The 27,322-nt window shown below is 44.1% G+C and overlaps 1 protein-coding gene across 1 annotated transcript; it reads right to left on the bottom strand.

The window, feature by feature from the left end:
• Positions 1-20,139: 20,139 nt before the first annotated feature.
• ASCL4 (achaete-scute family bHLH transcription factor 4) lies at positions 20,140-22,345 on the bottom strand. Its single transcript, XM_069849838.1, has one exon. The coding sequence runs from the start codon at positions 21,787-21,789 to the stop codon at positions 21,223-21,225; it is 567 nt and encodes a 188-aa protein (XP_069705939.1). The 5' UTR covers positions 21,790-22,345; the 3' UTR covers positions 20,140-21,222.
• Positions 22,346-27,322: the final 4,977 nt, after the last annotated feature.

The following is a 27,322-nucleotide window of genomic DNA, read 5'->3' as shown; positions in this document are numbered from 1 at the left end:
TGATCTTTAAGGTCCCTTCCAACCCAAACCATTCTATGATTCTATGATCATGGCATTTAACAATCGCTTTGTGCTTATTGGTTTCTTAAGTTCAAATACTGTATGTGATGTAGGTTCAGAAGCAGCATGTACAGTAATAGTCACTGCTGTGAGCTCTTATGGATCTGACTTTACAGACAGTTTCTTGTTTTCCTCTGCTTTCTCCAGTGGAATCGTTCCAGATTGCCACCTCTGAAGTCTCAGACGTGATTGCTAAATTTCAAACAAAAACTATTTGTCTTAGAAATGTGAATTAGCCTCCAGTGACTGAAAGACAAATTGTTGGTCTCAAATCCTCTGCAGAAGTGCATGTTTCGTGCAGAAGTTTCTGTCTATAAACATTTCAGATTCTCTGCTGTGGAATGCCAAGGAACCCTTAAGCATTTCTCAAACACAGTTCTTTCAACTTTTGCTGCCATTGATCCCAAAAGACAAATTTAGTTATTTTACAGTAAGCAGAAATCCCATGTACCACAAAGGTGCTCTCATACGTATGTCTTAAGTCTCTTCTGATCAGATCAGCAGCATTTTTGCATTAGCATTCAAAAATGTAAGAAGTGCCGTCAATTTTTGTTTTCCTGTTGCAAAACCAGTACTAGATTTGATTATATGTTATGCTGTATGGGGGATAGCGCTGGTTTCCTAACCACCTAAAAACATCAAAGTAAAAACGTAAGATGTCTCCTAGTTCTTTCTTTAAACCTGGATGTTCTTCTAATTCAAGTCTGCTTTTTTTTTTCTCCCGCTAGAGCTGTCCACTAGCTTTTTTGTAATCTGCATTTTAAAATATAAACTTAAAAAACAGGTAGGCAGGGAAGGCACAGAATCATAGAATCATAGAATAACCAGGTTGGAAGAGACTCACCGGATCATCGAGTCCAACCATTCCTATCAAACACTAAACCATTCCCCTCAGCACCTCGTCCACCCGTGCCTTAAACACCTCCAGGGAAGGTGAATCAACCACCTCCCTGGGCAGCTTGTTCCAGTGCCCAGTGACCCTTTCTGTGAAAAATCTTTTCCTGATGTCCAGCCTGAACCTCCCCTGGTAGAGCTTGAGGCCATTCCCTCTTGTTCTGTCCCCTGTCACTTGGAAGAAGAGGCCAGCACCCTCCTCTCTACAACCTCCTTTCAGGTAGTTATAGAGAGCAATGAGGTCTCCCCTCAGCCTCCTCTTCTCAAGGCTAAACAACCCCAGCTCTCTCAGCCATGGTATTAAAATTCATATGCTGAAATACAGGTAGGTCTGCAGAAGCATTTTTATAACACCAAAGAGCCAATGTTGTTATTAAACCACTGCTGCTTCCATGGAAGGTTACTGAGGACTCAGAATTGTCTGCTATTGTATGATGTTTAAAAGACAGGTGGATGAGGTGCTGAGGGGCATGGTTTAGTGATTTATAAGAATGGTTGGACTCGATGATCCTGTGGGTCTTTTCCAACCTAGTGATTCTGTGATTCTGTGATGTGCTTCCCTCCCTTTCATAAAGACAGAAAAAGCTTTGGCGAATGATTGTTAGAGTGGTTTGGTTTCTTTTTGGTGGGAAACCATAGGTGGGAGATCCAGGTCTACACGCACTCCTGGAGCTGTTGCACCTCTGTCCAACACTAGGCACCTACCTGTTCCCTGCCTAATTGCAGTCAATTCAATGATCTGTATAATGACCTGCAGCAGAGATTTGCTGGCCCTAGGTCATAGAATCACCAGGTTGGAAAAGACTCATCGGATCATCGAGTCCAACCATTAATGTCTTGCACAGGGTGTCTGCATTGAGTTTGCCTTCAGCCAATGCAATAAACCCAGTCCTTGGACACAGGCTTCTTTTCAGCGAGAACAAATAGCCTACTACACTTATCTTACTCTCTGCTGGAGAACAAGACAGTTTAACTCACAGATTGTGAGCTGCTGCCTCTGGGAAGCCAAAGGTATCATCTCAGGTGGTGGTTTCAGTGGCATCTTCCTTCTCTCTGTGCTCACTGGGCTCACTGCAGCGACCAGTGTTGTGCACCAACAGCGAGCATGGGTGAGCGCTTCCTCTCTTGCTGGGAACTGGCTCTTCGCTGTGCGCTCAGGGGCTTGTGCAGGTGCGGTTCCTGTCACTGTCAGCACAGCATTAAATAGCAAAAAGAAAAGCATTGGTGGGTGACTCTTGCAGAGCCCTCTAAATGCATTCCCTCCCCAGGCTGAAGGGTGCCGCCTGCTGGGATGCTGTGTGAAAGCCCTTGGGAAGGCAGCTCCTCCCGGCAGCATTGCAAATGGTGGGGAGACCCATGTATCCCTTGCCATAATGGATAGCAGAGCTGGGGTGCAGCTGGTGATTGCCTTCTCTTTCACTTGGTTAAACTTTGTGGACTCCAGGTCTCCATAACTCACATAACTCAGCCTCCCTGAAGGGAAACCGGGACACAGCGCGCCCTTGCAGTGCTGTATGCTGAGCTTTATCTGCTCTGTATCTCACACCCCGCTGGCTGGGAGCCCAGCATCTAACCTGTGTCATGTTTATCACCATCCTAAGTCTCTTGGGAGGGTTTTTTTCCCTCTGCTTTAACTTTCTTTTCCCTGCTTTAAACACAGCTCCACACACACCGCTTCCTCCTCCGCTGGTGGTCCTGGGATGGTGTTCTGGCCCAGGAGGAACAAGTGATCTCTGACACATCTCTGGCGCAGGCACCCCCAGCCTCTCCTCCGCTCTCCTTTGTTCCTCTCAAACATAAACACACTTAACTGGCCTCTTCTTTTCTCCCTCCATCCCCCCCTAGTCTTCAAAGAGATCAGACAAAGCAATATCCCTCCTGCAGCATGTGCCAACACGCTTCCCTGCTCGCAGAAGGAAGGTTCCCATTAAGCATCCGACCCTGCCTGTACCTGGCACTTGCTTTGCTCTCTTGAGCCCTGTCCCAGTGTGAGGGGATTTGATTGCCAGCGCCTCTGGTTTCTGGCCTGGAAGGGTAGCAGGGGGAGGCATACGGTGGAAAAGTGTGAGCAGTGCAGCTCCCCAGCCAGGGTGATACCAGGAGCAGGTGCTTTGTCCCTTGCACTGTGGGAGGGAGAGGAAGATGGTAGCTGCCTGGCACCCGCAAAACGCCAATTACTATGCAGTTTTTGGTGGAGTTTTTGTTTTTAATTGCAATACGTAACAGGAGGATGGGGGTCATTCCTGCAGCAGAGGGAGCGCTGAGCAGTGTGTTAGTCAAGGGAGGCGGGGAGCAGAGGACACAGCGAAGCCCCTGAACTCCCAGGACAGATCTGCTGCGCCACCTCCTCAGGCATTGACCCAGCAATTCCCAGCCTGAGCTGCTGCTGCTGCCAGCTTTCAAGGTGTTGAGCACATACCCATCTTACCGTGCCCTTGATTCCAAAGCCCAGGAGGCTGCTTTTGTTCGCATTGTATATAAAGTTCAGAAACCAAAATAATCACTTGTCTTAATTGCAGAGATTAAGACCAGGAAAGGGAAATGGAATCATCTGCCAGCACCTAATTTACTAGTTTAGAAAAAGACACACAGGGGCTGGGCTGCTCTCACATACTGAGGTGTTTGAGTCAGCCTTTTGGTGGAGCCTGTTCCTAAAAAGAGGTGCCAGGGGCAGCCTGGATTGCTCTTTGCCCTATATGCCCCCTCCCCCTCCCAGATGAGCCACAGCCAGCACCCTGCCTTCTGCTTAGGCTGGGCTTTGCCAAGTACACCACTGGAAAGTGGGGGAAGCATTTTCCTCCTTTTTCTTCTCCCTTGGTACTTGAGGAAACAGAGGCACTGACCTCCTTCTTTCCCCCTGCACAAGCTGTGCCTTGCATCAGGGAGGTGAGATGGAAGCCCAGGTTCTTGCCATCTCTCTTCTCAGCCCCAGCGAGCTGGCACGGGGTAGGAAGTCGGGTAGCTCTTCCTTGTGAAATGCAAACCCAGGGAACCTTTTCCCCTGCCACATGTCAGGGGAGAGGAAGAAGAAGTAGATGGGGAAGGGGCCTCTGTGGACACCCAAGGGGAGGGAAGGGTGCAGCTCCGCAGGGGAAGATGTGGTGATGGGTGTGTATGCAATAAGGTACAAGCCCTGATGATTTAAAGCAGCATCTTATTGCCTGAGTCAATTAAGTGGTAGGAGATACCAAACCTGAGCATGCTTATAGAGAAGAGCCGTCCAGGGAGAACAGCAGGCTGCCAGCAGTTGTGAATATACACATTTGAGGGCAAGGCATTAGGATTTTATGACAAAATTTAAGGGGAAAAGGAGGAAAAGCAAGCAAATGCAATATTTGAAACAATGGAGGAGGATCTGGTTCTCCAAACCCTGCCCTAACCTGCATTGTATGAGAGATTGCATGTAGCTTGCCCTTAGCTCTTCTATGTCACCATGAGCACCCAAACGTGCTTCTGCCTCAAATTGTTGCTCTTTGCCCTCCAGGGCAGAGGGAAGGACATAGACCAGCCACAAAAACCCTCTCCAGGCTCTGTGGGAGCAGCATCTCCGTATGGCAAGTAACCGTGAGACTTTTGCATTACAGTCAGGTCCTGGGGTATCAGTGCTCTCCTTCATTTCTGTTTCACTCCTCAGGGAGCAGGCTCCAGCCTGTACTGCCTAATACAATTCCATAACTTCTTGTTACGCCTTTTTGCTGTTACAGGCAGAAGGAAAAGGTGTGTTTCCTAGCTGGAGGAATGCCTTGCCGACAAACCGCCCGGTTACCCAGTTTGTGGCTTTTAAGAATTGTAATCTGTTTGCACTTTTAATCTTAAAAAAAAAAACAATAACCAAGCTGGTTGTTTTATTTTTAGTTTTGACTAACATTATTGTTGGGCTATAATTTTGTGGCATTCACAGACAAGTTATCAAGCTTTACAGTCATAGGTAATAGGTTCCTCCACTGTTTTCCTGCCAAATCCTTAACCGCTTCTTGGATAAGGAAGAAAAAAGTATCACTGTAAATTATTTTTTCCCAGGAGGGTATTTTTACTGTAGCTGTTGCTAAAGGGATGGAGAAAATCCCTCTTCTAGGAGGTTTTTTCATCAGACAGATACAGAAAGGACAGTGATAAACACTTCCTTCTCGATTTTGATTTCTTTTTTTTTAGTATTTTGAGTATCTGCAGGGACAAAGCCCCTCTGTGGTGGAAGGACTGAGCCCTGAGCTGGAGGAGAAACTTCTCCACCCCTGGAAACCTCTTTGCCCAGCCCGAGACATGGGGCTGTGCTGGCAGCAGGGAGCCTTTGCATGCAGGCAGGGCTGTCCAAGCAGCACTGGATGCTCTCCTCCCACAGAAGCCTGCAAAGCTAGTGGGCATTTCCATAGCACAGAAACTCCACAGGGGAAAGGGTCTCGGAGTCGGGGGCTGCAGTACCCACAAGGCAGCCAGCCAGCACACAGAGGGGTGAACCAGGAGGGAGAGAGATCCTTGCTTACTGGGATGTGGCGTGGCAGGAGCTGCATGCTGCTCAGAAGAGGGTTTGTCCTTCGGGTTTCCCCCATCCCTCCTTGCCTCAGTCCCAGGGCTGCAGATGACCCAGTCAAGGCCTCCAAAATTCTTGTTAGTTCAGGAGGCACGCAGGCTTCTAGCTGCTCTTCTCGCCAGACCCCACAAGCTCTTCTATTAATGGTCAGTGGATGAGGCAGAAGGTTTATCTTGATTGAGAAACATGAAGACTTGTTTGTGAGACAAATATTAGTTTTCTTGTCTCTCGGGCAGGAATTCAAACTATTTGATGATTATCAATGGCAGCCAAAAGCACCATTGCTGTCTCCTTTCCTCCCTGCTCCTCTGGCAGAAAGTGAATGCTCTGTCACAGACCAGTTCCTGGAGTGAAAATTTCAGCATAAGGCTGAGGCATTTGGGTACCTCTGCAGAGAGCAGCTTTCCGCACTCTGATACACGATGGAATGGTCCAGCCTATACCAAGTTATTTCATCTTCCCATGTCTTGGGGACCTATCTGCAGATGGGGATAAAAATCACTTCCTTTCCTCTCATCTTTTATCACTCTTTCCTATTTAAATATCAAGTCCTGATTCAGGGACCATCTCCTTCTGCAACTGTGAGCTTGTAAGGTGTTCAGAGGTTCAATGAGCCACTGCAAAACTTAGAAGAGTTTTTCATAGTTCCCTGGCTACAAAGCTGAGCCTCTGAGCTAGATCCTCACCTTGAGTTCAGTGCCAGTGAGGTGCTTAAATTTCTCTGTGCTTGGAGGCATAAGACCTAGACTTATGTGAAATGCTAAATGTGCCACCTCGCTTTTGCCACCTGCATGCGTTCATGTGCTGAGGGACAGAAGCTGAGAGAGCATCATGATGCTCATGGGGATGTCTTAATCCCTCTGTCTCCATCATGAGGAGGACGAAGACACAACCTCTCATTCCCAGCATACAAAATAACACTGAGTGGCTCTGCATCGGTGCAGCCTTGATGTCTCTTTGCAAGAGGAGGTGACATCATGAGAGCAGGCTGAAGCTAGCAGAGGGGTGAAACGTGGACAAGAAGTGCTGGAGGCAGGGGGCAGCCTGAGACAAGAATTGTCCTCTGTAACCTGCAGCACGCCCCGTGCAATGCCCAGGACCTGACCAGGCTGCTGGGGAAAGTCACTGTCGCTGAAGAAAATATCTTGCTGAGCATCCAGGCTCTGCTGCTGCCCCCAAAAAAAGAGCTATCTATGAGGCAAGCAGATCAGTGAAGGAGAAATGGGAGCTTGTAACTGAGTCAGTTCTAATATTAATGCCATCTGAAGAGGCAGAGAAATCTAGAGATTTTCCCACTATACTTCTACAAGCCTGTCTCCCTGAACTTTAGTGTGGAGGAGTGGTGGCTGGGCTGGATGCTGAGGTTTCAAACCATAATATGATGCAATAAAAAAACATACACTGTAAGAGCTGGTGGTTGGCTCCAGCTCCCTCTGCACAGAGAGATTAAAGCTGTGCACAAGGCAGTCTTAAGCAGAGAAGTTCCCACCAGTGGCTGAAAGCATCTGCCCCTGTCTACCCTCCCAGTGAAGTCATTTTCCCAGGGCAAGCTGTGGTGCCACAATGTGGTTTTCCTCCAGCAGATTTTTTTTTTTTTTTTGCTGATAACACATATTTGACTCATCTAGATTTCACATCAAACTCACCAGGGGGTTTAGTCGGGAAAGTGGGAAAGGAGGGACAGCATTTGACTGACATTGTAAGCAGGAAACATTTCAGCAATGCATGTCAGCATGTGGGGTTTCGTTTCACTTTACTTCATGAAGGACTTCAAAAAATCCAGAGATCAAGCCAAAACACTGCACTTTGGGGAAGAAAACATTTAAGGGAGGCCTTTGGTTCCAGCAGGAGAGGAAAACAAAAACAAAACTCTCATGGATCAACCGGAAATTATTTTCTCTTTCAGCTAGTCGTGTTTGCCAGGGAAATGAGAAATATTGTGCTGTAAGCAGTGAGTAGAGCCCCGAGGCCTCCCCAGCCTTGAGTCAGCTGTCGGGCAAGAGCAAGAAGCCCACTCCACCATCTAGGCAGCATGCAAGACCTCTCGCACCGGTGTCCCCTTAACTCAGTCTTCACCACCTTTGTCCACCTTCCTCCTGTTGTAGGGGAAGGTCCAACTTCTGTGGCACCACCGAGGATGAAAGGCAGGATTTAGTCTGTTTTGTGTTCAGCCCACCTTTCACAATACCCCGTGGACCCAACTCCCCCCTCTCCATGCTTGGTGACTCAGCCAAAGAATTTTAATCTCTGTGGTCTGTCTGTGGTTGTAAAATATAATACCAATGGAGTTGGGCTAGTTTATCCTGAAGCCACGAGACTGTTGTCAGAAGAAATTGATATACACTACTGAGAGGAAAAAAGTGCTGCTGCTGGGGAGGATTTGACTCAAGACGACACTTCAAATGGAAATTTCCCTGTTTGAAGTGGATGCATTTTTCATTTGTACACCTTTCATTTCTTTAACACTGCAGGAGTGGGGACTCAGTGCGTTTGTTTGCAGGAGGATTAGCTCCTGCTGTGGCTCTTGTCTGCAGAAGTTTTCCACAAGCAGACCATAGGTGCCCTCACTGCCCACAAGAGCCCTGGAGAAATGGTGGTTTGGAGTGAAGGGGCTTGGGAAGCACCTCAGCCCATGCCCTCCCGCTCTACACCTGCAAGCCAGGAACCCTCCACATGTGATCAGCACTGGGCACAGGATTTCTGTCCTCATAAACACCAAGTGTATCCTTCAGATCAAATCACAGGTCTTCCCCTTCCTTCAAAGACATCTGAAGCCTAAAAGAAGCAGATCAAACATGTAAATTTGAACCAAGATTAATTATACATTTGCAACTGGAGGGGAAAAAAAAAAAAAAAAAAAAATCCATTAAGGTTCATCTGCATTAACTATGCCCAGGGGGGTGTTTCTTTGTCTTTGCATGTGATGATACTTCATGAGATACCAGGTCTGGTTTCACCAGATCTCTGGAAAAGCCTTAGAGGCTTCAGGAAACTCTGCAAATGTGTTTTGGCAGCAGGCAGACAAGGAGAAGGGAAGTCGGCACAGCTTCCTCAGAGCAGTGGTGGAGCCTTTGTTGAATGGCTGGAGGCTACTTCTCTGCTCCCAGATTTCAAAAAGGTATAATTATTACTTGGATAGGGTTCAGGACTCAGAGAGAGCTGCCAGATCTTTCATGAGTTTGTCCCACTGAATCTAGGAATAAAAAAAAAAATAAAAAACCAACAAGAAAGAAAGGAGGGATATAATTTAACTATGTAGGTGTTGTCTCACATCCATAGTGTGCCAGCTAGAATACACTGCTAGTGCTGTCCAATAGCCTGGTTTATACACGCTTTCCCTTCAGAGCATCTGTGTTGTACTATTTTTATATATGTAACCTGGCTGAAATGAAGAGATATTCTCTGAAGAGCTTTGTCCCAAGGAAACTCGGGAAAGATCAGTATCTGATCTTCCAGGGATCTCACTGACTCTCCAAAGCTTCTTAGCTTTTTTACTCTACCCTACAAACTGCCTTTCCTTAAACTTTTCCAAGTAAGTTCTGAGTCAAATGGATTTCCATCCACACTATTCATGGTGTAAGTGCCTTAAACCTTTAGACGTGCCAAGTCACTTTCCTAATCATAGCAACCAAGTCACTGTCAATATCTGAGCATACACTTTTGGACTTTGTTCTCAGTATTAAAAGTTAGGGCTAGCTGAAAAAGAGGGAAATGCTTTCAGAAAAAATAAAAATAAACTCAAAGCTGTCACCATTTTGCAGGCGTGGTTCAATAGAAATACGTTTTTACAGGATTTTCAACTGTATTCTTTTGAACTGAAAATGGCCTTCAGAATGATTTACAGAATAAACATTTTCTTATCTGTAAAACTTATTTCAGTTATAAAATAAAATATGAGATCCAACACAGTAAAACCTGAGACTAACCTTGTAGCTCAGGAACCAAGAGTGGGAGGGGAGAGACAAAGAGATGGTTATAGAACATGTTCAAACCTGTCACAGTGAGAATAGACTTAACCCAATCGCTTCACTCAGTACAAGTGGAAATGCTCAGTACAAGTGCTCAAATATGGAGATGTGCACCCTTGGTTGGAAAATGTCAATGTGTAGGAGTGAACTGCGAGTTAACGTGTTTCTTGTGAAACTGAAGGAAATCCATGATGGAAATCTTTCAGTTACTGACTGCGTTTTACAGTGAACAGATCCCAAAGATCAAGTCGGTGCTCAAAGGAACCTGTTTTTTGTTGACAGAAGATGTGAAAGTAAAAACAACATAGATCCTCAACAGACTTTCATAAAGTGAACTGTGGAGTTGCTTTGAACGTTGACAAGCACTGTATGCAGCTGTGTGTCAACTCAGAAGGGAACTATTTTGAAGGTGGTCATAGCTGATTTTCTTAATCTGTTAAATAAAAACAGCTACAGGCACAGTCTAAGTTTTAATTTTTTTGCCAGACCTCATATCATCCTGATGATTCCCAGTCACTGCTGCCTTTGTCACACCTGAGGAGTGACATTTTATACAGACATTGATATTAGATGTCCTTCTGCCCTGCCCCACGCTCCAAGTCTCTTGTCCCCAGACCTTGGTGCCTGCTGTAGTAGGTGCTCTGTGGCATTTGTCCCACACATGTCTGTGCCCACACTTGTGTGCCAGACTTGATTATTAAACTCTTACTTTGTCTCTTCCAATTAAGAGAACAGTGAAGAAAACTCACTTGTGACTTTCCTAGAGATGTTGTTCTTACCCTGTGCTTCAGCCATGGAAAATCTGACCAGAGACCCCACTTTAGACTTCCTTCTTGGAGAAAAATAAATGAGACTCTGAATGTGCTCTTAGTGCCACCTTCCCAGTAGGCCCACGTGGATGAAACCTATTCACAACACATCAACAGGCATCTCCTTTAAATCGGTCCAAACTCTTTTTTCCAACTGTTCCTCTGCAGATGCCTGCTCTGCACAAAGCCACACTGGCTGTGTTGCTGTCACCTGATCCTCACTCCGCATGGCCATCTACCCAGACACGGCTTCTAATACCCATCACTCCATATGCACAATAACTTTAGGCTTTGTGGTGATGACTAAGATATGAAGTGACCTAAACTGTGACTTTTTCACCAAAGATGCAGATGTGAAATGTGCTCTGTAAAACAATGACCTCTAAAATTCCGGTAAAGTTTGCAGAAAATAACCAATGCTAAAAAGCTTTACCAAAGATAAATTTAAAAGCATTTAAATGCAACTTTTTTCAATCACAAAGCCAACATATTTTGTTCATCTCTGAAAACACTGACCACTTATGCTACAGAGTCATTCAGCATGGTGATGGCATTGCCATTGTCCTTTCAACACAAGCTCTCCCAATACATGCAGCTACAACTTGGTGTCTTCGTGAAACTCACTTTTAGTAAAAATCGAACCAGATGGTAACTGAATGATCTTCTCAGACAGCGTACTATAAACACCATTTAATAACATTACGCTTTATGGGCTTGTTAACTTAAATGGAATTTTTGAAGCTTTCATAGTGCTGCAAAATGCAAAGCTACAGAGCACGCTGCACATAAACAGAGGCAAATGCCTTACATTTGTACAGTTTGTCATGCTAACATGCTGCAGGTGCTCAACTTTGGTCTGTCCTAACAGCCTCCTTGGGATGTGTCACCACTGCTTGCGTGGGACATCACCCCTGCAAACTGGGGGTGCAGCATTACCCAGCTGTGTGAGGAGCACATTACCAGGGCTAGGGTGCTGAGGGAGATGATAATGGAACTTGGCAGGCCTTTTCATAGCTTTTTCCCTGGCTTCAGCAATGGTTTGCATTAGTTAGCAGGAAGGTGCTGATGGCAAGGAGGATGCCACTAGTATCATTGGCACAACAGACTGGCAGAGAGATTTCTTTGTCCCAACCACCCTCACTATAACTGGGAGAGGAGAGGGGAGGAGAGGGGAAGGAAGGGGAGGCACAGGAGACTGAGGCGCTTCCATTCACACAGCAGAAGAGCAAGGTCATGGCAGCACCATGTCTGTCACCAGTTCCTGGTAAAGTGGTAAAGGTGCAGCCTGATGATATTTTCCAGTGAGATGGGGCAGGATCTCTTGGTCTTCCCAGTACAGAGGAGAGAGGAGGGCTGTTGAGACAGAGGGAAAACCTGGGGCTGAAGTAATCCGGGTTTATTTTTTGGCTCTTGGCAGCAGGTGGGCTGAGCTCTGTAATCATCCCCTCCACTCCCCAGCTTGAACAGTCTGCTCACAACTGCTCAGCACTTTGATAAGAAATATGCTTGGAGGTATTTTGCAATGATGAACAAGCAAAGATGAATGAGAAGTGATGGGAGGCAGATAAACGTGGTACGCCTGAAGTGCAGGCAGACAGACCCATCATCATGTAAATGCTGTGGTCTCAGCCATTTTTGCACAATAGCTAGTGGTAAACTCATATTATTTCTTCTCTTCTGAGAGGGGTTAGGCTTTCTTTTTTAATTTAAATTTTACTCATTAAGCAGCTCCTTGCCCACCTCTTGTCTAGCTGCTGCGAGGTATGTCCATCTTCATCAAGAGCCACGTGTAGTGTGATCAGCAGAAAGGTGTTAGCAAGAAGGGGTGCTACAAGTAGGCCACTGTATGCCAAGGACACAAAATGCACAGCCAGGACATGCCCCTGTCCCCTTGCCCCTATAGCAACAGCCAGAGGCATAGGGGCAGACAGAAAGGAGGAGAAGGAAACCATAGAGATGGATGGAGAATAGCAAAATGTAAAGAAAGCAGGCATTATCATTATGACGTAAACTTATATCCACCCCTCTGAAAAACACTAGCAGCATGGAACAGCCCTTCCTTCAGTCCTGAGCTTGAAGCTTTCCATCATGACCAGCAGAGCATGCCCAGTCTGCAGCTCCCTTATTACTCTTTCTAACAGATGTGTTACTGCATTGGGTTGGACATTCACACTACAGACTTTGCTCCTGTCCCATCATCCTCACTGACAGAGTCAGTGCTCTCACTTTCCCTTGTGATGCCCTGTGTGATGTACCCATGGTTTCCAGCAGTTCTCTTGTTCCCAGCATGGGGAGAGAGGAGAGGAAGGAGGAAGAGTGGTACTACTACTCATTTAAGAGAGCCATCTCCTGTACTGGGCCTCCATCTGTGTTCCATGTTCCTTGTCACAGCTCTCATCATGATGCTGGCCTCCTCTTACCCTTCCCACTATTCCATTTTGCTCCTTCAGGATTAAGCCTACCCTGCAGCTCAGCCCCAGCCTGTCCTGCCTCTCATTCCTCCCTCGTGGAGAGAGCAGAGGGGATTGTGGCCAAGCTTTTAAGGGATGCCTGAAGTAAGCAAAGCCTCAAGAAGCAAAGCTGAGTCCTCCTTAAACTCATGGCACCCCTGAGCTAAAAATGCAAATGCAGGAGCACACCTTCATCCAAGTGGAGGAGGAGAAGTATGCTGGGAAAATGAAGAAAGCACTTTAAATGGTGGAAACGTCCTCACTGACTGGTGGTGGGACAAGGGAGGGAGTCATGCCTGAAGCCCTGCCTATTGCTCCCTCTAAGTCCTGGTCCATGAGAGTCATTGCTTTTCCTGTTGATAGGAATGGTTGGACTTTTGATAGGAACGGTTGGACTCGATGATCCGGTAGGTCTCTTCCAACCTGGTTATTCTGTGATTCTGTGATTCTGTGCTATAAAAAATCTCACAGCCTTTTTTATCTCCACAGGGTTTGCCTGCAAATATTAAGTCTTTTTTTTTCCCCAGGAATTAATCCTCCTCAAAGGTGTTGCATCTCATTTATTTCTATTATTTCCCTTGTTACAGCCATGCAGCTGATTTGATGTAGAGCAGCATGCCACACTTCAAAACCACTTTCTTTTTCCCCTTCCCTCTGCCACCCCTGCTCTTTTTCCCATGCACAAACACCACAACACACAGCACAGTGTTTGTAAATCTGGCTTATTTGATTTATACATTACACAGTTTGTTATCAATTTCATTCATTAAGCACCAGTGAGCTTTAATGCCTCTGGGTGTGGGGTTGCACACATCACCTCCGCATGAGTGTTCCCTTGGGATAAACCCTCTGCAGCTGAGTCTGGGACGTCTTCAGTGTTTCTTAAATTTAAAAAAGCTACATCAAGAGAGTAGCCTAATATAGCATAATGCTGGCAGCAAAGCAAATACATAAAAAGACTTTAAAATCCCCTTTGTTTCTAACTACTTGTTCTCTTTGTGATCTCAGTGCAGATGGAAGAGATTGGTTAGGATTCAGTGCTGACAGCTGACAGCTTGGAACAAAAAATATGCTATATATGCCCAGAACCACAGTGCATCAAAATAATATCATGGGGACAAGCAAGGTGCTTTGTGAATAGCATAGCAAATACAGCCTGGCTTGGATTTTTGTTATACGCTCCCAGGCTTCACTGCCCACTACCTTGCCCGTATTTTCAGCCCTTCACCTTCACAGTCCATATATTCATCTTCCCCCTCCCAAATCCAAAATACCCACAAAATACTCCTGGTTTCATCCCCTGGCCCAAGCAGAACAGGCAAGAGGCAACATGTTATACTAGTGCAAAGCACATGTGCTTGCTGATGGCTAGCTGGTGTCCATGAGCTGGCTGACCATCAAGCAGGTCAAACGGAAAAGACAGTCCAGGGTTAATTTTTTCCTCTGTAAGGACTCTAAATAAGCATGTTTTTCTACTCCAATGATTCTGGTGTTCACATGCCCCGTAGGAATTTCATATCTTTGAGACCTCTATCTCCAGTCATATATGAAGTGAGATGGGGAGGTCTCCAAGGTTGTGAAGGCGGAAACTGTTAGAGAAATATGTGGACTCTCTTTTAGGGCTTCTTTTAGCCTGGCTAAAAACCCATGAGCCATACCAATATATCTTTTCATTTTCTGCCCCTGCTAAAACATAATTGATAAAACCTGAGATTCACAGTAACATATGAGGTCATAGAATCATAGAATCATAGAATCACCAGGTTGGAAGAGACCCACCAGATCATCGAGTCCAACCATTCCTATCAAACACTAAACCATGCCCCTTAGCACCTCATCCACCCGTGCCTTAAACACCTCCAGGGAAGGTGACTCAACCACCTCCCTGGGCAGCCTGTTCCAGTTCCCAATGACCCTTTCTGTGAAGAATTTTTTCCTAATATCTGAGACTCATCCTATAGCTTGGGAATCAAGTGTGAGAGGTGAGAGACAAAGAAATGGGCATAGAATATGTTCAAATACGTCACAGCTAGACAAGGCTCAACTCGATCGCTTCACTCAGTATGAGTGGACACTTATTCAAAGATAGACATTTTCTTATCCACAGTTGGAAAATGTCAATATGCACCAGCCCACAACGTATTGTTTGTGAAGCAGTTTTTAGCTAACAATAAAATCACTGTGCTTGAGCACCCATCCTGTTTGCCAGACCTGGCTCCCACTTCCCAAAGATCAAGTCAGTGCTCAAGGGAACCCATTTTTTTGTCGCTAGAAGATGTGAAAGCAAAAACAACAGAGAACCTCAACAGCCTTTCAGAAAATGATCTGCAGAACTGTTGGCAGCACCATATGCAGCTGTGTGCCAGCTCAGAAGGGAACTATGCTGAAGGTGCTGAAGGTGATCACAGTCGATTTTCTTAATTTGTTAAATAAAAACAGTTACAGGCACAGACTGGGGTAGTTTTTTTGTGTCGGACCTCATAGAGTGCTATGTGTCGGACCTCTTGGTGCTACAGCAAATGCAGGGCCATTCCCAGATGGCACTGAGTTCCACAAAAGTGGCTTCAAAGGTTTCGAAAAAGAGTGAGGGAACTCAGAGAGAAAGATGGGTTTACTGGCTGCTCCTCACACCTGTAACCCAGAGTTTTGGGAGTATTGGCCTCTCCAGACATATCTAAAGACATTGGTGGCAATGAGTCAGACTCTTCAGCCACCCAGCTCCACAGATGGGTGTTTTAACCTTGACAAATGCCCTCAGTTTACATGAATTCACCAAGCTATCACTGGAGGGAGCTAAAAAGCAGGTGTCCTGCCTGTTTTCGGTGTCTGCCTTGGGGGTTGTGGCCTCCAGCAGTTGAGTGGCTCAGGAATCTGACTCAGCATGAAACACCACAGCTCATCACCCAGAGCCATAAGCCCTAAACTGGGCTCCCCACCCTCATCCAACTACTGTTTTGAAAAAAAAAATAAAAACTTTGAGAAATTTTATTTGCATTTTGAGGCTCTCTTCCCATGGGTGTTGGCTGAAAATCAGTCAGAGGTTCAGAAGCTTTTGGAGACAGGACGTCTCACACGCAGAGCATAGTCTAAGCTTTGTTTCCACTAGAAAGCAGGCAAAAAAATGCTAATGGGCTTTGTCTTGGACTTGCAAGGTGTAAGACTGCATGAAGCTCCTTGCCTTCCCAGGAAAAGCACAGCAGCAGAGCTCTGCTCCAGGGCCAGTTCATGGATACCCTGGCCTTTCCAGCTTGTACGCATGTAGCTATCATGTTTCTTAGGGAAAAATGGCTCTTGCATAAGCTTTGACAAATAAAGGGAAACCACCTAAATGAAATTTTTCTTGTGCTTTTCCTCTGAAGCATACCAAATAAACCCATCTTCTGCACATACTCATCCTATCTACTCCTGAGTTGGGTTTTAGTCATTGTTCACTTCATGTTTTAATTCAATTTGCTACTGGGCAAAGGCTTTTTCTTCTGAGGTGGTACTTCACTGCTAGGCTAGGACTCTGAACCTTTATTCTCGCCCTCAGCCCAGGTCTGGTAGGGGCAACTATCACTGCATATACTCAAGTGGCTTTCACAGTGCTGGTTGTACCCTGCATGCATGCTGCATGCTCAAACCATGGAAGGACAAGTTCTAACAAGGGTGATAACCAAGCACAGTTGCGACACCAGGATATGGGGCTTTATCCAATGACAAAAGCTCATTTGACTTTAGTGACAGACTTGTTCCTTTAAAGCCTTTCAAATAAGCTCCCTCATCTTTTCCTAGGCCTGCTTTTTGGCTCTGCTTTTTAAATGAGAATTTTTTGAGAGATATAAGAGGTCAAGGCTACTGAAGTGTGGATGCTAAAACATGACCTGTTGAATCCCCACTCTCAGAGAATGGTAGCTCCCATCTCACCGTCCATCTGTTTCTCAGAGTGAAGCAACAGCTCTTTTCCGACCCTGCCATCATCTGCGTCTCCAGAATGCCGCAGCCACCCAAGCACATTTGGGTCCTTGGTCCCTGACCCACCAGCTGGCTGTGGGGTGTGCAAATCGGACCTCAAGGTCAAAGGAATAATTTCACAATATGAATATGAGTGGGTAGGGGAAAGGACATTCTGATGACAAGAAAAGGTGGCCCTTTCACTCCTGAAAAACACTACCAGCCTCTTGCACAGCACACTAAATGAGCATGCTGCTTCCTATTGAGTTTCCAGGGTCTTGGCTCAGGGTAACTGAGTCATAACATTTCAGCCAGTGCTGGGGCATCTTCTGAGCAGTGCCACCTTGTCAGACTGCTTTTAATTCCAAACAAATATTCTTGTCAGTGTGTGCTCATTTCACCAGTATCCTAGCCTGACTCTTCTCTGTATTTGACCCATCATTGACTGTATGGAGATCCATTGAGGTATGAAGAGAGATGTCTGCCTTTAGAAATATCTTCACTCCTCTAGTCTGTTCTCCCAGCAAAGGCAACTTGGAGAACTTTTCCATTGCTCTGTCAGTGGACATGTTCACAGTGAGCTAGTAAAATATATTAAAATCATGTGGGAAATACACAAGAGAGCATTTATAGCAGATTTTAATCTACAAGCACGCCTTCAGTTTGATGGAGAATTTTGCTTATCTTATGTTTACAGATCTTCCAGATCTACAGCTGGACAGCTTTGCAGAAGAGCTAGGTACAGCTGAAATCTTACCATTTTGCTGCTCCCAATTTTTCTAGAACAAATTTACTTCTTCCTCTGTAAACTGCCTGTATGCCTAAGGGTTACTAGTGATGACCACCAGCTGAAGTTATGTTTGTTTGGACTCTATTTTGGAGACACTCACTAAGACCTTGCTCAGCCATAGTGATTGAGCTTAGCTAACTCTAGCAGGGCTCTCCTGTTGGCATTACTTGAGAGTACCTCTTCAAAATGTTTTGGATCTTGTTTTGCCTCCTTCCCAAGTATGTCAGTGGCAAATGTTTTCAAAGATTCTTTATTTTTGTGTGGACGTTCCCTGTTGGTTTGTTCCAGTGAGATAACTTGGCCTTGACTGTTTTACTGTCTGAACAGAACTGTGCCTTCTGGTTTTCTTTGGCCATGTTATTGACAACGGGTAATACAACATGAAAGGACTGTGGATGGGCTTTTACAAAGAAATCAGCTAAATAGCTATTAGAGGATTAAAAGCAATCCCATAGCCAGGATTACACATCTTTAAAATGCTGATAATATCAAGGAGCAAATGGATTTCTAATTTAATGTCAGAAGAGGGAAGACTTCAGATGTGTGGGTTTTTTCACATTTGATAGAAAGATTAAAGTGTCTGCATTTAGTGTGCAGGAGTCTGATAAAGCCGTAGCATGGTTGCCTAGGGATATTAGTGTTCACCTTTCTTGTAAACAGTTACTGCGCCACATGGAGAGAATTCTTCTGGTCAACATTTTTATTAAAACTTCAATTCTTATGGTGACAAGTTGGATCATTGTCTGCTTTCAAAGCCTGATAATGATACACTTTAGAAGCTTTGAAGAAAACCTTTGTCTAGACAGAAACAGCTTAATAAAGCTTTTGAAACATAGTCTTCACTTTAAGCCTTTGTTGATGCCTGTAGGAAGCACTGACACATATTTGGGAAATCTTGACCTGTTTCCTCTTTCCTTGTGTTAAAAGTGTGCAATAGGTTTGTAGGACAACAGGAGCTGTGAGAAATAAAAATGTACAATTTTCCTAAGGAGAGTGTTTCAACCTGTGACAGATTTTTCTCACAGAAAGAATTTCCCTTTCATCCAGAAACTCATTTTCCTTTAAAATTAAATTAAGCTACATGTGATATTCTAGCTTGTGCATCTTCACCACAGAGGCTCGATTGGGATATATTTTAAGGACATCTCCAGAGCTGATAAAGTTGCATAATCAAAAAAAAAGCTACAGTTTAATGGAAAAGTAGACTTTCAATCAGTCTCCTTGACTAGAAGTCCGCAGGCCTCTTCCAGGATATTATTTCACAAAATCCAGGTTTGGTTTTGACAGTAAAGTATTAAGGATATACAACAAATAAACCAGTCCCATCTAGATGTGCAGCAGATCAGCCCGTGTCTCATATGCAAAGAGTTACCCTACAGCGGTGACGGCCAAACACAGGCCCACAGTGTGATGCTTTCCATTCAGTTAGATTCCCCTTAAGGAACGTCCCAAAGTGAGGTGAAACTGAATGGGGACAGAGCCACAACCTAGTCCACTTCTGATCACAGAGAAGGTGGAATGCTGCACCATCTCTCTAGCATTTGGAAGTTAGACGATTATGTCTCCTGGAGGGCTCAAACCTTTGTGATTTGCATCTGACCTAAAAATTTGTTTGGAGTGTTATCTGATGTATCCCGCCCAGGAAGCAACGGTCATTCTGGTAACTTTCATTTTTAGTAGCTCAATTTGATTTGGCTATTTATTGTCATTATATATATTAACTGCCTTTTCATCTTCAGAGTGCTTCACAAACAACATGTTTCGCAGAATTTATCTTAGGTACTCTGAGGAAGTATATGGTTTTTTTCTTTCTTCAGAAACCACAAAGGAAAGAAAAAAAGCCAAAAAATAATGGATCCCAAGCATTCAGACCCCTATCTTGCCCTTTTTCCCTTTCTCAGATAAGAAATACAAACACTTAGGCACCCAGAAATAGGTGCTTTGGCTCTGTATCTGAACTGTCCAGGTGAATCATAGAATAGTTTGAGTTGGAATGGACCTTAAAGATCATCCCGTTCCAACCCCTCTGCAATGGGCAGGGACACCTCCCATGAGAACGGCTACTCTTTGGGTCTGGGAAACAGACCCTGCAGAAGGAACAGCCAATAGAAAAAACAAAGTAGTCATCAGAAAAGGAAGCTGGCTACCATGGAAAGAATAAAGAATGAAGCCTGTGACTGCCATGGACATAATATTTAAAAGCATAAAAAAGTTCAGAGTAGTCTAGAAATCATCAGAGTACTTTGATACCAGATAATATTGATTAGATGCCCACAGCACAAATTTGCTCCTTATCTAGATTTTAAAATCCAGATTAAAAATTTAGTTTCATAGGTAGCAGCTTGAATTTACTTCCTACCTATTTTCTTTACTCTTTCCTGAAAACTCATTACTCCTGCAAGTAGTGCATTTGTCATCAATTGAAAGTGAGGAAAAAAAAAAGTCAGGTCTAATTCATTTCTTTATTTAAATGAAATTTATGGACACATTTTGAGGTATTTGACCAGTATTTGTTCTCATTTAAACACACGTAGTTTTCAAGTGTTCAGTTAGCATGACATAAAGGAAAGACATGAAAATACAAAACCATTTCACCAACATGAGGCTAAAAAACCCAGAAATTCCAAAGGCTTTTACCCTATATATTCAGAATGGGAATTAAGCACACAGCTAAATTATATTTAAATCCAGCCTTGGAGAAAGGAAGATTTTAGAGCAAATTGGAGAAAAATTCTCATTCTAAATACACATGGTCCAAATTAAAGGTATTCCATAGGTTTTGAGATACTAATTTTAAAAGGTGTATTTTTTGAAGAAGTAACGCAATATTCTAAACAAAAGGAGAAATGCCTACATTTTCATGCCAATGTAAACTGATACACTCAATGTTAGCCTTTTCGTACACACCAGTATCTAACCACTACAGGAACATATTTCTAAGCATATAACGTCTGACTTGCCAAAAAGTTGCAATCAAGACTGTTTTGTCCACAAACTCAGTGTTCAGAAAAGAAGAAAAAAGGCTGGCAACAATTTGCCAGTGTCATGAGTGGAGCTTTGCTTTTGAAGGTGCAGTTTTACACAACTCTGTTTCCCTCTTCCTAGCACTGATTAGACTGGACGTGTCAGATTTTCTTTTCCTGAAAATTATCCTGCGAATAATCACCAAATAGCTGGTGTCCAAAGTATGAGTTGCTTCTTTCACTTCAGAAGATGCCTTAAAAGAAATTAATTCACAAATATAGCTTTATTTAAACTTGTAAAATTGTCTTTTCAGAAATAGAAGTATTTCTGTGAGGGTTTTTGGGAAAGACATTTTATCTAAATCTTACCTTTCTCAGTCCGAGTATTTACAACCCAGGGCATCTCAGGTTAGCAGCCAGGAAAAAACAGACAATAAAATTTACAGAAGGAAGCAGGAGAAAGGGGAGGGTAATTTCCTGAAATAGTTTTATCTGGTTTTGTTGTCTCAGTGAGTGAAAGGCAAAAGAAAATAGACAAACAGAATAAAAGTTGAATAAAAACTAGAATGCAAAGGTTGCATCAGTTTTAATAATCCAAGGGCAGTTTAGTAACACAGCTGAAGCAACCTGAGAGATATCTGTTTTCTTACAAATGATCTTTTGGTTTGGTACAAACAACATTTAAAGTCCTTTGACAGATTGAAAATACCTTTTTTTTTCCTTAGATGTTTTTCCTTTTCCTGGTATTAATTTTCATCTGTAGAAAAATCCCCAGGGCTTTAGATTTGGTTTTCAGCTGAACTTCGATCTTTCTCAGAGGCTGTTACCTAGCTGCCCGTCTCCTCAAATTCACTGTAGGGGGATGAAGCTGAAGAGGTTTTAGACTCTCCATCACTGTAGCACTCCGGTGAGGGACCAGGACTGGGAGCTTCTGGTAGCTCCTTGGCAGAGACCGTTTCCTTACTGTTAGACCCTAAGGGATGGCAGTTCAGCAAGCTCTGCAGGTGTTTGATGTAGCTTATTGCAGCTCTCAGGGTCTCCACTTTGCTGAGGCGCTTGTCAGCAAATTCCTTTGGCAGGTGCTCTCTCAAGCGTGTGTAGCCTTCGTTCACGCAGCGCACCCGCTGCCTTTCCCTCTCGTTCCTCTTTCGAATGAAGGCAGGCTCAAAGGAATAGTCATAGACACCCATGTAGCCAGGGAAGGGGATGTAAGAGATGCGACCTGTGTGGCTGCCATAGGCTTGCTCCCAGTAAGACGGGTCCAGATGGAAGGGAACCCCAAAGGGCTCTCTCAGGGGGACTCCATGGGGATGCACATGGCCGTTAGCCAGGGACACAGCTCCTGGAAATGCAATCCTGTTCAACAGTCCATCACCATCTTTCTTGCTGCCCATGCTTCTTTTTTTTTCTCAACTGTGGAATGTCTGATCTTCAATTTGGCTTCCAAATCTTGTATCAGTCCAAGCAAGGAGGAAACATTTGTATAGGTACTCTGCCCTGCAGGCTGCAATTTCCTCCCCCGGTATGTAAAAGCTCAGATCTGAAAGCACTGCTGACAACTCATGAGGTCCACTCTGTGCCTGGAAATCAGCTCTAAGTCTTGTTGTTTTTATAGATGTAGAGTGCCAGCTAATTTAAAGACAGGTTTTGAAGACCATCACTCCACAATTTAAACCCTTCTTTTCCTCTGATCTTCATATTTCAAAAGATAATAAGAAGGTTCCTGTGTACTTCTTTTCTCTCCTCTTGAAATTATGACCGTAAGAGTTAATGCCAAACATAAATAATCTTCCAGGCTCTAAACACTTCTCATGTATTGCAATCCACAATATCGTTTGATATAATTGTCTCCAAAAGATGGGTAATTTGCAAAGTTTACAGGGATCTTCAAAGTTCTGGCAGAACTCCTCCCTTTCAGGAACCAAGGCTCTTCTGTCATCTGAAAACTACCCAAAGGCTTTTCACAATGAAATCCAAAAGACAACTGCAAGCTTTGTTGTTTCGGCTGTTCTGGTCTAACTGAAACAGCTCACAAGCAGTTTGCAAAACTTATATAGCATGTCTCTAGCTTTCTGGGGAAGCTGAGAATCTTCAAAGGAAAGAGTGCTCTCTTGTGGTTGCAAGTCTTGTCAGATCAAGAACGCATAGGTGCAAGCATAAGATAACTGCTTTCTTCGCCCAAAGAGAAGTGTGAGTTTCCCAAACTGAACACGAGCATTTTCAAAACTATTTTGATCATGTTGCGTGTTTCTGCTCATTGCAGGAATATTCTGGTCAACATGAAAAGCACCTGCCTCAGATAAACAAATACAAAGATGATGCCCTGGTTGGTCCCTGTGTGGCTATTACTAGATGTCTACACAAATATTGGCTTACTTGATGGACCTTACACATTGTTTTATTTGGGGAATTGACAATCCCTCCTGACTGTGCCAGATCCTGTTCTTCATTTTCTGGTTTGCCAGCAGCTTGCCAAGGAGAACAGGTGGACAAAAGATAAGAACTTTTCAGCAGTATAAGGGCATAATGTCCTCATCCATGCCTGTCCTCTAAAACAGCCTGTCGGGATCTTCTTCTGTGGCTACTGGAGGGTCTTGGACTTTTTTCACATTGTTGTTCAAAAGCTCCAGAGTTTTTTTCTTTTTTTTTGAAAAAAAATATGTTTTTTTGAAAACATATCTTCACAGTTAACTGAATTTCTTTTTCTTTTGCCACCAACAGCTTAGGGATTTGAATGTTTGGTCTGGGACAGCTGTGGGAAGGAACGGATATGAAAAAGTACAGGCATGTAGGCTCTATTAAAACTATTCTTTTACTCAAAGTGAAAGTTTCCACCCTGTTCAGTCTTTCATGCCAAACTGCCTCAGAAGCATAAGTAACTGAAACAACATCCTCCACTCTGAGGAACATGTCTCTGCTGAGTCAGAAACCAGCAGCAATGATGTCAGTGTGCACTTTTAAGTCAGTCTTTGTATCTTTGCTGACCTATTCTGTGGATTCAAAAAACAATGGTAATCTTCAAAGTATGATGAAGATGCAGGCAGATTGTTCCAGATAGACATAAGCGAAAACAACCCTGGACTCTGGTTTATGCCAGCGGCAGCATCAGCACCAAAATGGCTCAAAAGCCATGGCAACTATCCACCTACTTTCTCCTCTGTCACCAACATAGCCTAGCAAGAGCTGGTGTTTGAGGCTGAAACTTTTGTAGCATTACCTAAGAATTAGCTGATGCATTTCCTGAGGGGCTGAGATCTTTTCCAGTCAGAACTAAATGTCTTTCTAAAATATGTGCCATAGCTGAGATTGAAGCAATTGGTGTCAGGCAGGAATTACAGGGGAACAGCCAGTATATGCAACTAATTTCTGATCAAACAATTCTTTCTTTTAAAGTGTCTTTGGAAACAGTTGAACAATATGGGCTTTTGAATACTGCTGGCACTATAAACTTTGCTATCAGAAAGGTCTCCAAGTAGAAATGTTTTCAGAAATGAATGCTTAAATGAAAATAGCTCATTCCCTGTAGCACTGAGGTAGGCCAGGACTTAAAGTTCCCTTAAAATAAAAAGGATGTTGGTCTCTATGCAAATATCTGAAGTAGGAAATGGACATTTGATTTGTGTCATCATTAGATTTAAAGTGCTGTTCTCTGGTGGTATTCCTGTAAGCAAATGGACACATGCCTCTTGGGGTTTCTCAAGTGCCAGAATGTTTCACAGCTCTCCATGACCTTGCCAGAAATCTAGCTACATTCAAAAGGGTTATGTTTCAGTTCTGTCTTGCAAATGCAGTATTCCCTGCTGCCAGACTCCTTTTCCATGTTTACTGTAAGTGCAGGTCACCAACACTCCCCAGAGTGTCAGAATTGCGCCTGTGCTAAACAGACATCCACTCTTCCTACAGAAAAATCCATGCTGTACAGAAATACGTGAAGAAAAATCACAGGTAAACGTTATTTGTTAATGTCTGCCAAACAGACTCTGCAGTCTAATTTTGTTTGTGTGCAAAAGAAATAAGAAAATAAGCCACAGGCTTTTGTTGAACATCGTATCTTGTTGACAATCAAACGTTACTTGCTCCAAAAGGGATTTGCCCCTGGGCAGGGAGCCAGCACAAGGCCAACACACCTTACGTCCCATAGAACATCCTTGTTGAGAGTGCAAGCAGGATCAAAGCCATGTATCATCCTCATACCAACATCTACACAAAGCAGGGCCTTCTCAACACGCCTACATGTGCAGACTCGGTGAAAGTAGCAGGACTGGCCCACCCAAGGGAAAGGCTAATACGCATTCTTTTTAATTTTAAGAGTAGGTAAACACGATGTAGATAATGTTACTCTTCTAAGACAAGCCTTTGATCTTCTTTCTTACACTGTTTCTCCAATTAACTCTTCTTCACACCTTTGCCTGGATGATGCTTTGACTCCAGACTGCAAAATCCTCCATGTTGATACAAAGCAGATGGCGTGTTTTACTTTGCAGGTGGTACAAATCAGGCATTATTCACTGCTCTACAATGGCAGAAGTTTAGGTGCAGCTCTCGCTTCTAGCCGTAGAGCCGGAAAGACATGGTCTGTGTGAACCTCATGAGGTTCAACAAGGCCAAGTGCAACGACCTACTCCTGGGGTGGAGCAATCCGTGGTTTCAGTATGGGATGGGGGATTCTTTGATTGAGAGAAGCCCTGTGAAGAAGGACTTGGGGGTGCTTATTGATAAGAAGCTTGACATGAGCCAGCAATGCATGCTCACAGCCCAGAAGGCCAACTGCATTCTGGGCTGCATCAAAAGAAGTGTGGCCATTTCATTCTGGGACTATCAGCAAAACAGAAGTGGTATATGATGAGCCAATAAAATGTGGAGAGAAAATTAATTTTTTTTATGTTAAAATGGCTGGTTTCAATAATTAGTTTTTATGTAATCTTTATTCAATGTAACTCTGCTTCCTCATGGTTCCACAAGTCTCCCTTATCTTTTCAGTACATATCCAGGATCTGAAGACAACTTGAAACATAGCTCATGCTTGACAGTAGGAAAAAACACTCTTACCTGTGTATGGCTATATCCAATCTGGCTCAGAGAGCTGAAATAGAACAAGAATTTCAGCACCAGGGCAGTTCTGTGGTAGAATTACATTATCACAATTGGCATTAAGACAAGATAAGGGCTTGGGATAACATAGCATTTCAGGGTAGAACTGAGATGCATCGAATATAACTGTGAAGTTGTAAGGATGACTGTAAATGACTGTAAGGTCTCCAGTTGTCTACTACGTACTAGGAAAAGCAATGCGAAGCGAGACACCTTGGGGCTTGTAGTCATTTGCTGGTGTTTCTAGGAAAGATGCAAACAGCCATGGGAACACGTGGTACTACGTTCATACAAATAAAGCACAGATGACCCCCCTCCTCCGCATCACAGGCTTATCAGTCCCCCACAACCTGAGGACTTGATGAGTTATTTCTTAACTCAATGAAATAATGTTTGTGAACAGATTCAGATACACTCAGTCATGGTTAGAGTAAGGATTAGTGGAGAATAGGAGAGGTTGCACGATATGTCGTAAACTAAATAAGGTCAGTTTTTTGGTCAACAATGACAGAAACCTGCTCTTATTTTGCCTAAATGCAATCCTTTAGAAGTTATGTATTTACATGAAACTAACTATTCAGGTCCCAGTTACAGGCCATAGACACGGAGAGGGAGCTCCAAAGGGAATTCTGCTCACACATCTCCAACACCTACCTCAGGACAGGATAAAGCTTCCTGTGGCAGCCTATTTCTCTCCTTCAGCCTTCAGAGAAAGCTTGAAGAACTTGCACACACAAGGTGTCTAACTTTCTGACAGCTAAACCAAATTAAGGAAAGCTTGTTTCCACCCCTGGAAGAACTGATGGCTTTGTACTGAACTGGAACGACCCTTCTAGATCCTACCTAGATCAAAAGGTAGCAGGCAGAAAATTACCTTAAGTTTCCTCCTGTGAGGACACCCTGTCAAGGGATGCCTTGTTTAATGCAGCAACATTAAAGTGCCAGGCATGATCAAATTACAGAAGCACATTACGGTGTTTCAGGAAATAGCTGTTCAACCCAGCATTTAAGGAACGTGTAGATTGATTTGAATGTATATGTGATGAATATCCATGTCACAGGCAAAAGTGAGCAACAAAACTACTTGTGCACATCCCGAGATTCCTTTGCAGTGTACTTTTAGCTGCAATTGTACATACGAGACATAAAATCACAGGTAATTGAACAGCAGCTTATGTCCAGAAGGTAGCTGGGGAAATACGTGGTTGTGGTACTGGAGGCCATGAAATGCAACCCTCTAATGACAGGATGTGGTGAGAAAGCCGTGAGATAGCTGGGACTACTGTGTGGAAAAACAGAAGAGACTGTTGTGCCCTTCGGAGACAAGAACCATGTTAAACCACAGGCTGAACGGCAAGGGCTTTCACTCAGCCAACCAAGCCAGGGATTACACCTTACAGCTAGAGAGTGCCAGTGGAGATGCTCCTTCTCCAAAAGGGGAGAGCCGTCGTATACCTGGGCAGCTCCCAGGTCTGCTCTCCTGCCCCAGTGGCCCCCAGCCCCGGGCTAGAAATAATCTGAAAATCATCTGGAAATAAGGTGGGGAGGTGACAGTGAAAGGGGTTGAAACACTGCCTAGGCTGGCAGATAAGAAGCTCAACATGAGCCAATAAGGTGCGCTTGCAGCCCAGAAACGCAATGGTTTCCTGGGCTATCAAAAGAAGTGTGGCCAGCAGGTCAAGGCACGTGATTCTGCTCTTGTGAGACCACAGCTGGAGTACTGCAGTCAGTTCCGGAGCCCTCAGCACCAGAAGGACATGCATCTGTTGGAGCATATGCAGAGGAGGGCCACAAAAATGATCCAACAGTTGGAGTACAGCCCATAGAAGGACATGC

This window comes from Phaenicophaeus curvirostris, chromosome 1 (genome assembly GCF_032191515.1).
Source record: "Phaenicophaeus curvirostris isolate KB17595 chromosome 1, BPBGC_Pcur_1.0, whole genome shotgun sequence".
In the NCBI taxonomy this organism is placed as follows: domain Eukaryota; kingdom Metazoa; phylum Chordata; class Aves; order Cuculiformes; family Cuculidae; genus Phaenicophaeus; species Phaenicophaeus curvirostris.
This window is presented reverse-complemented; position numbering and strand designations above follow the sequence as displayed.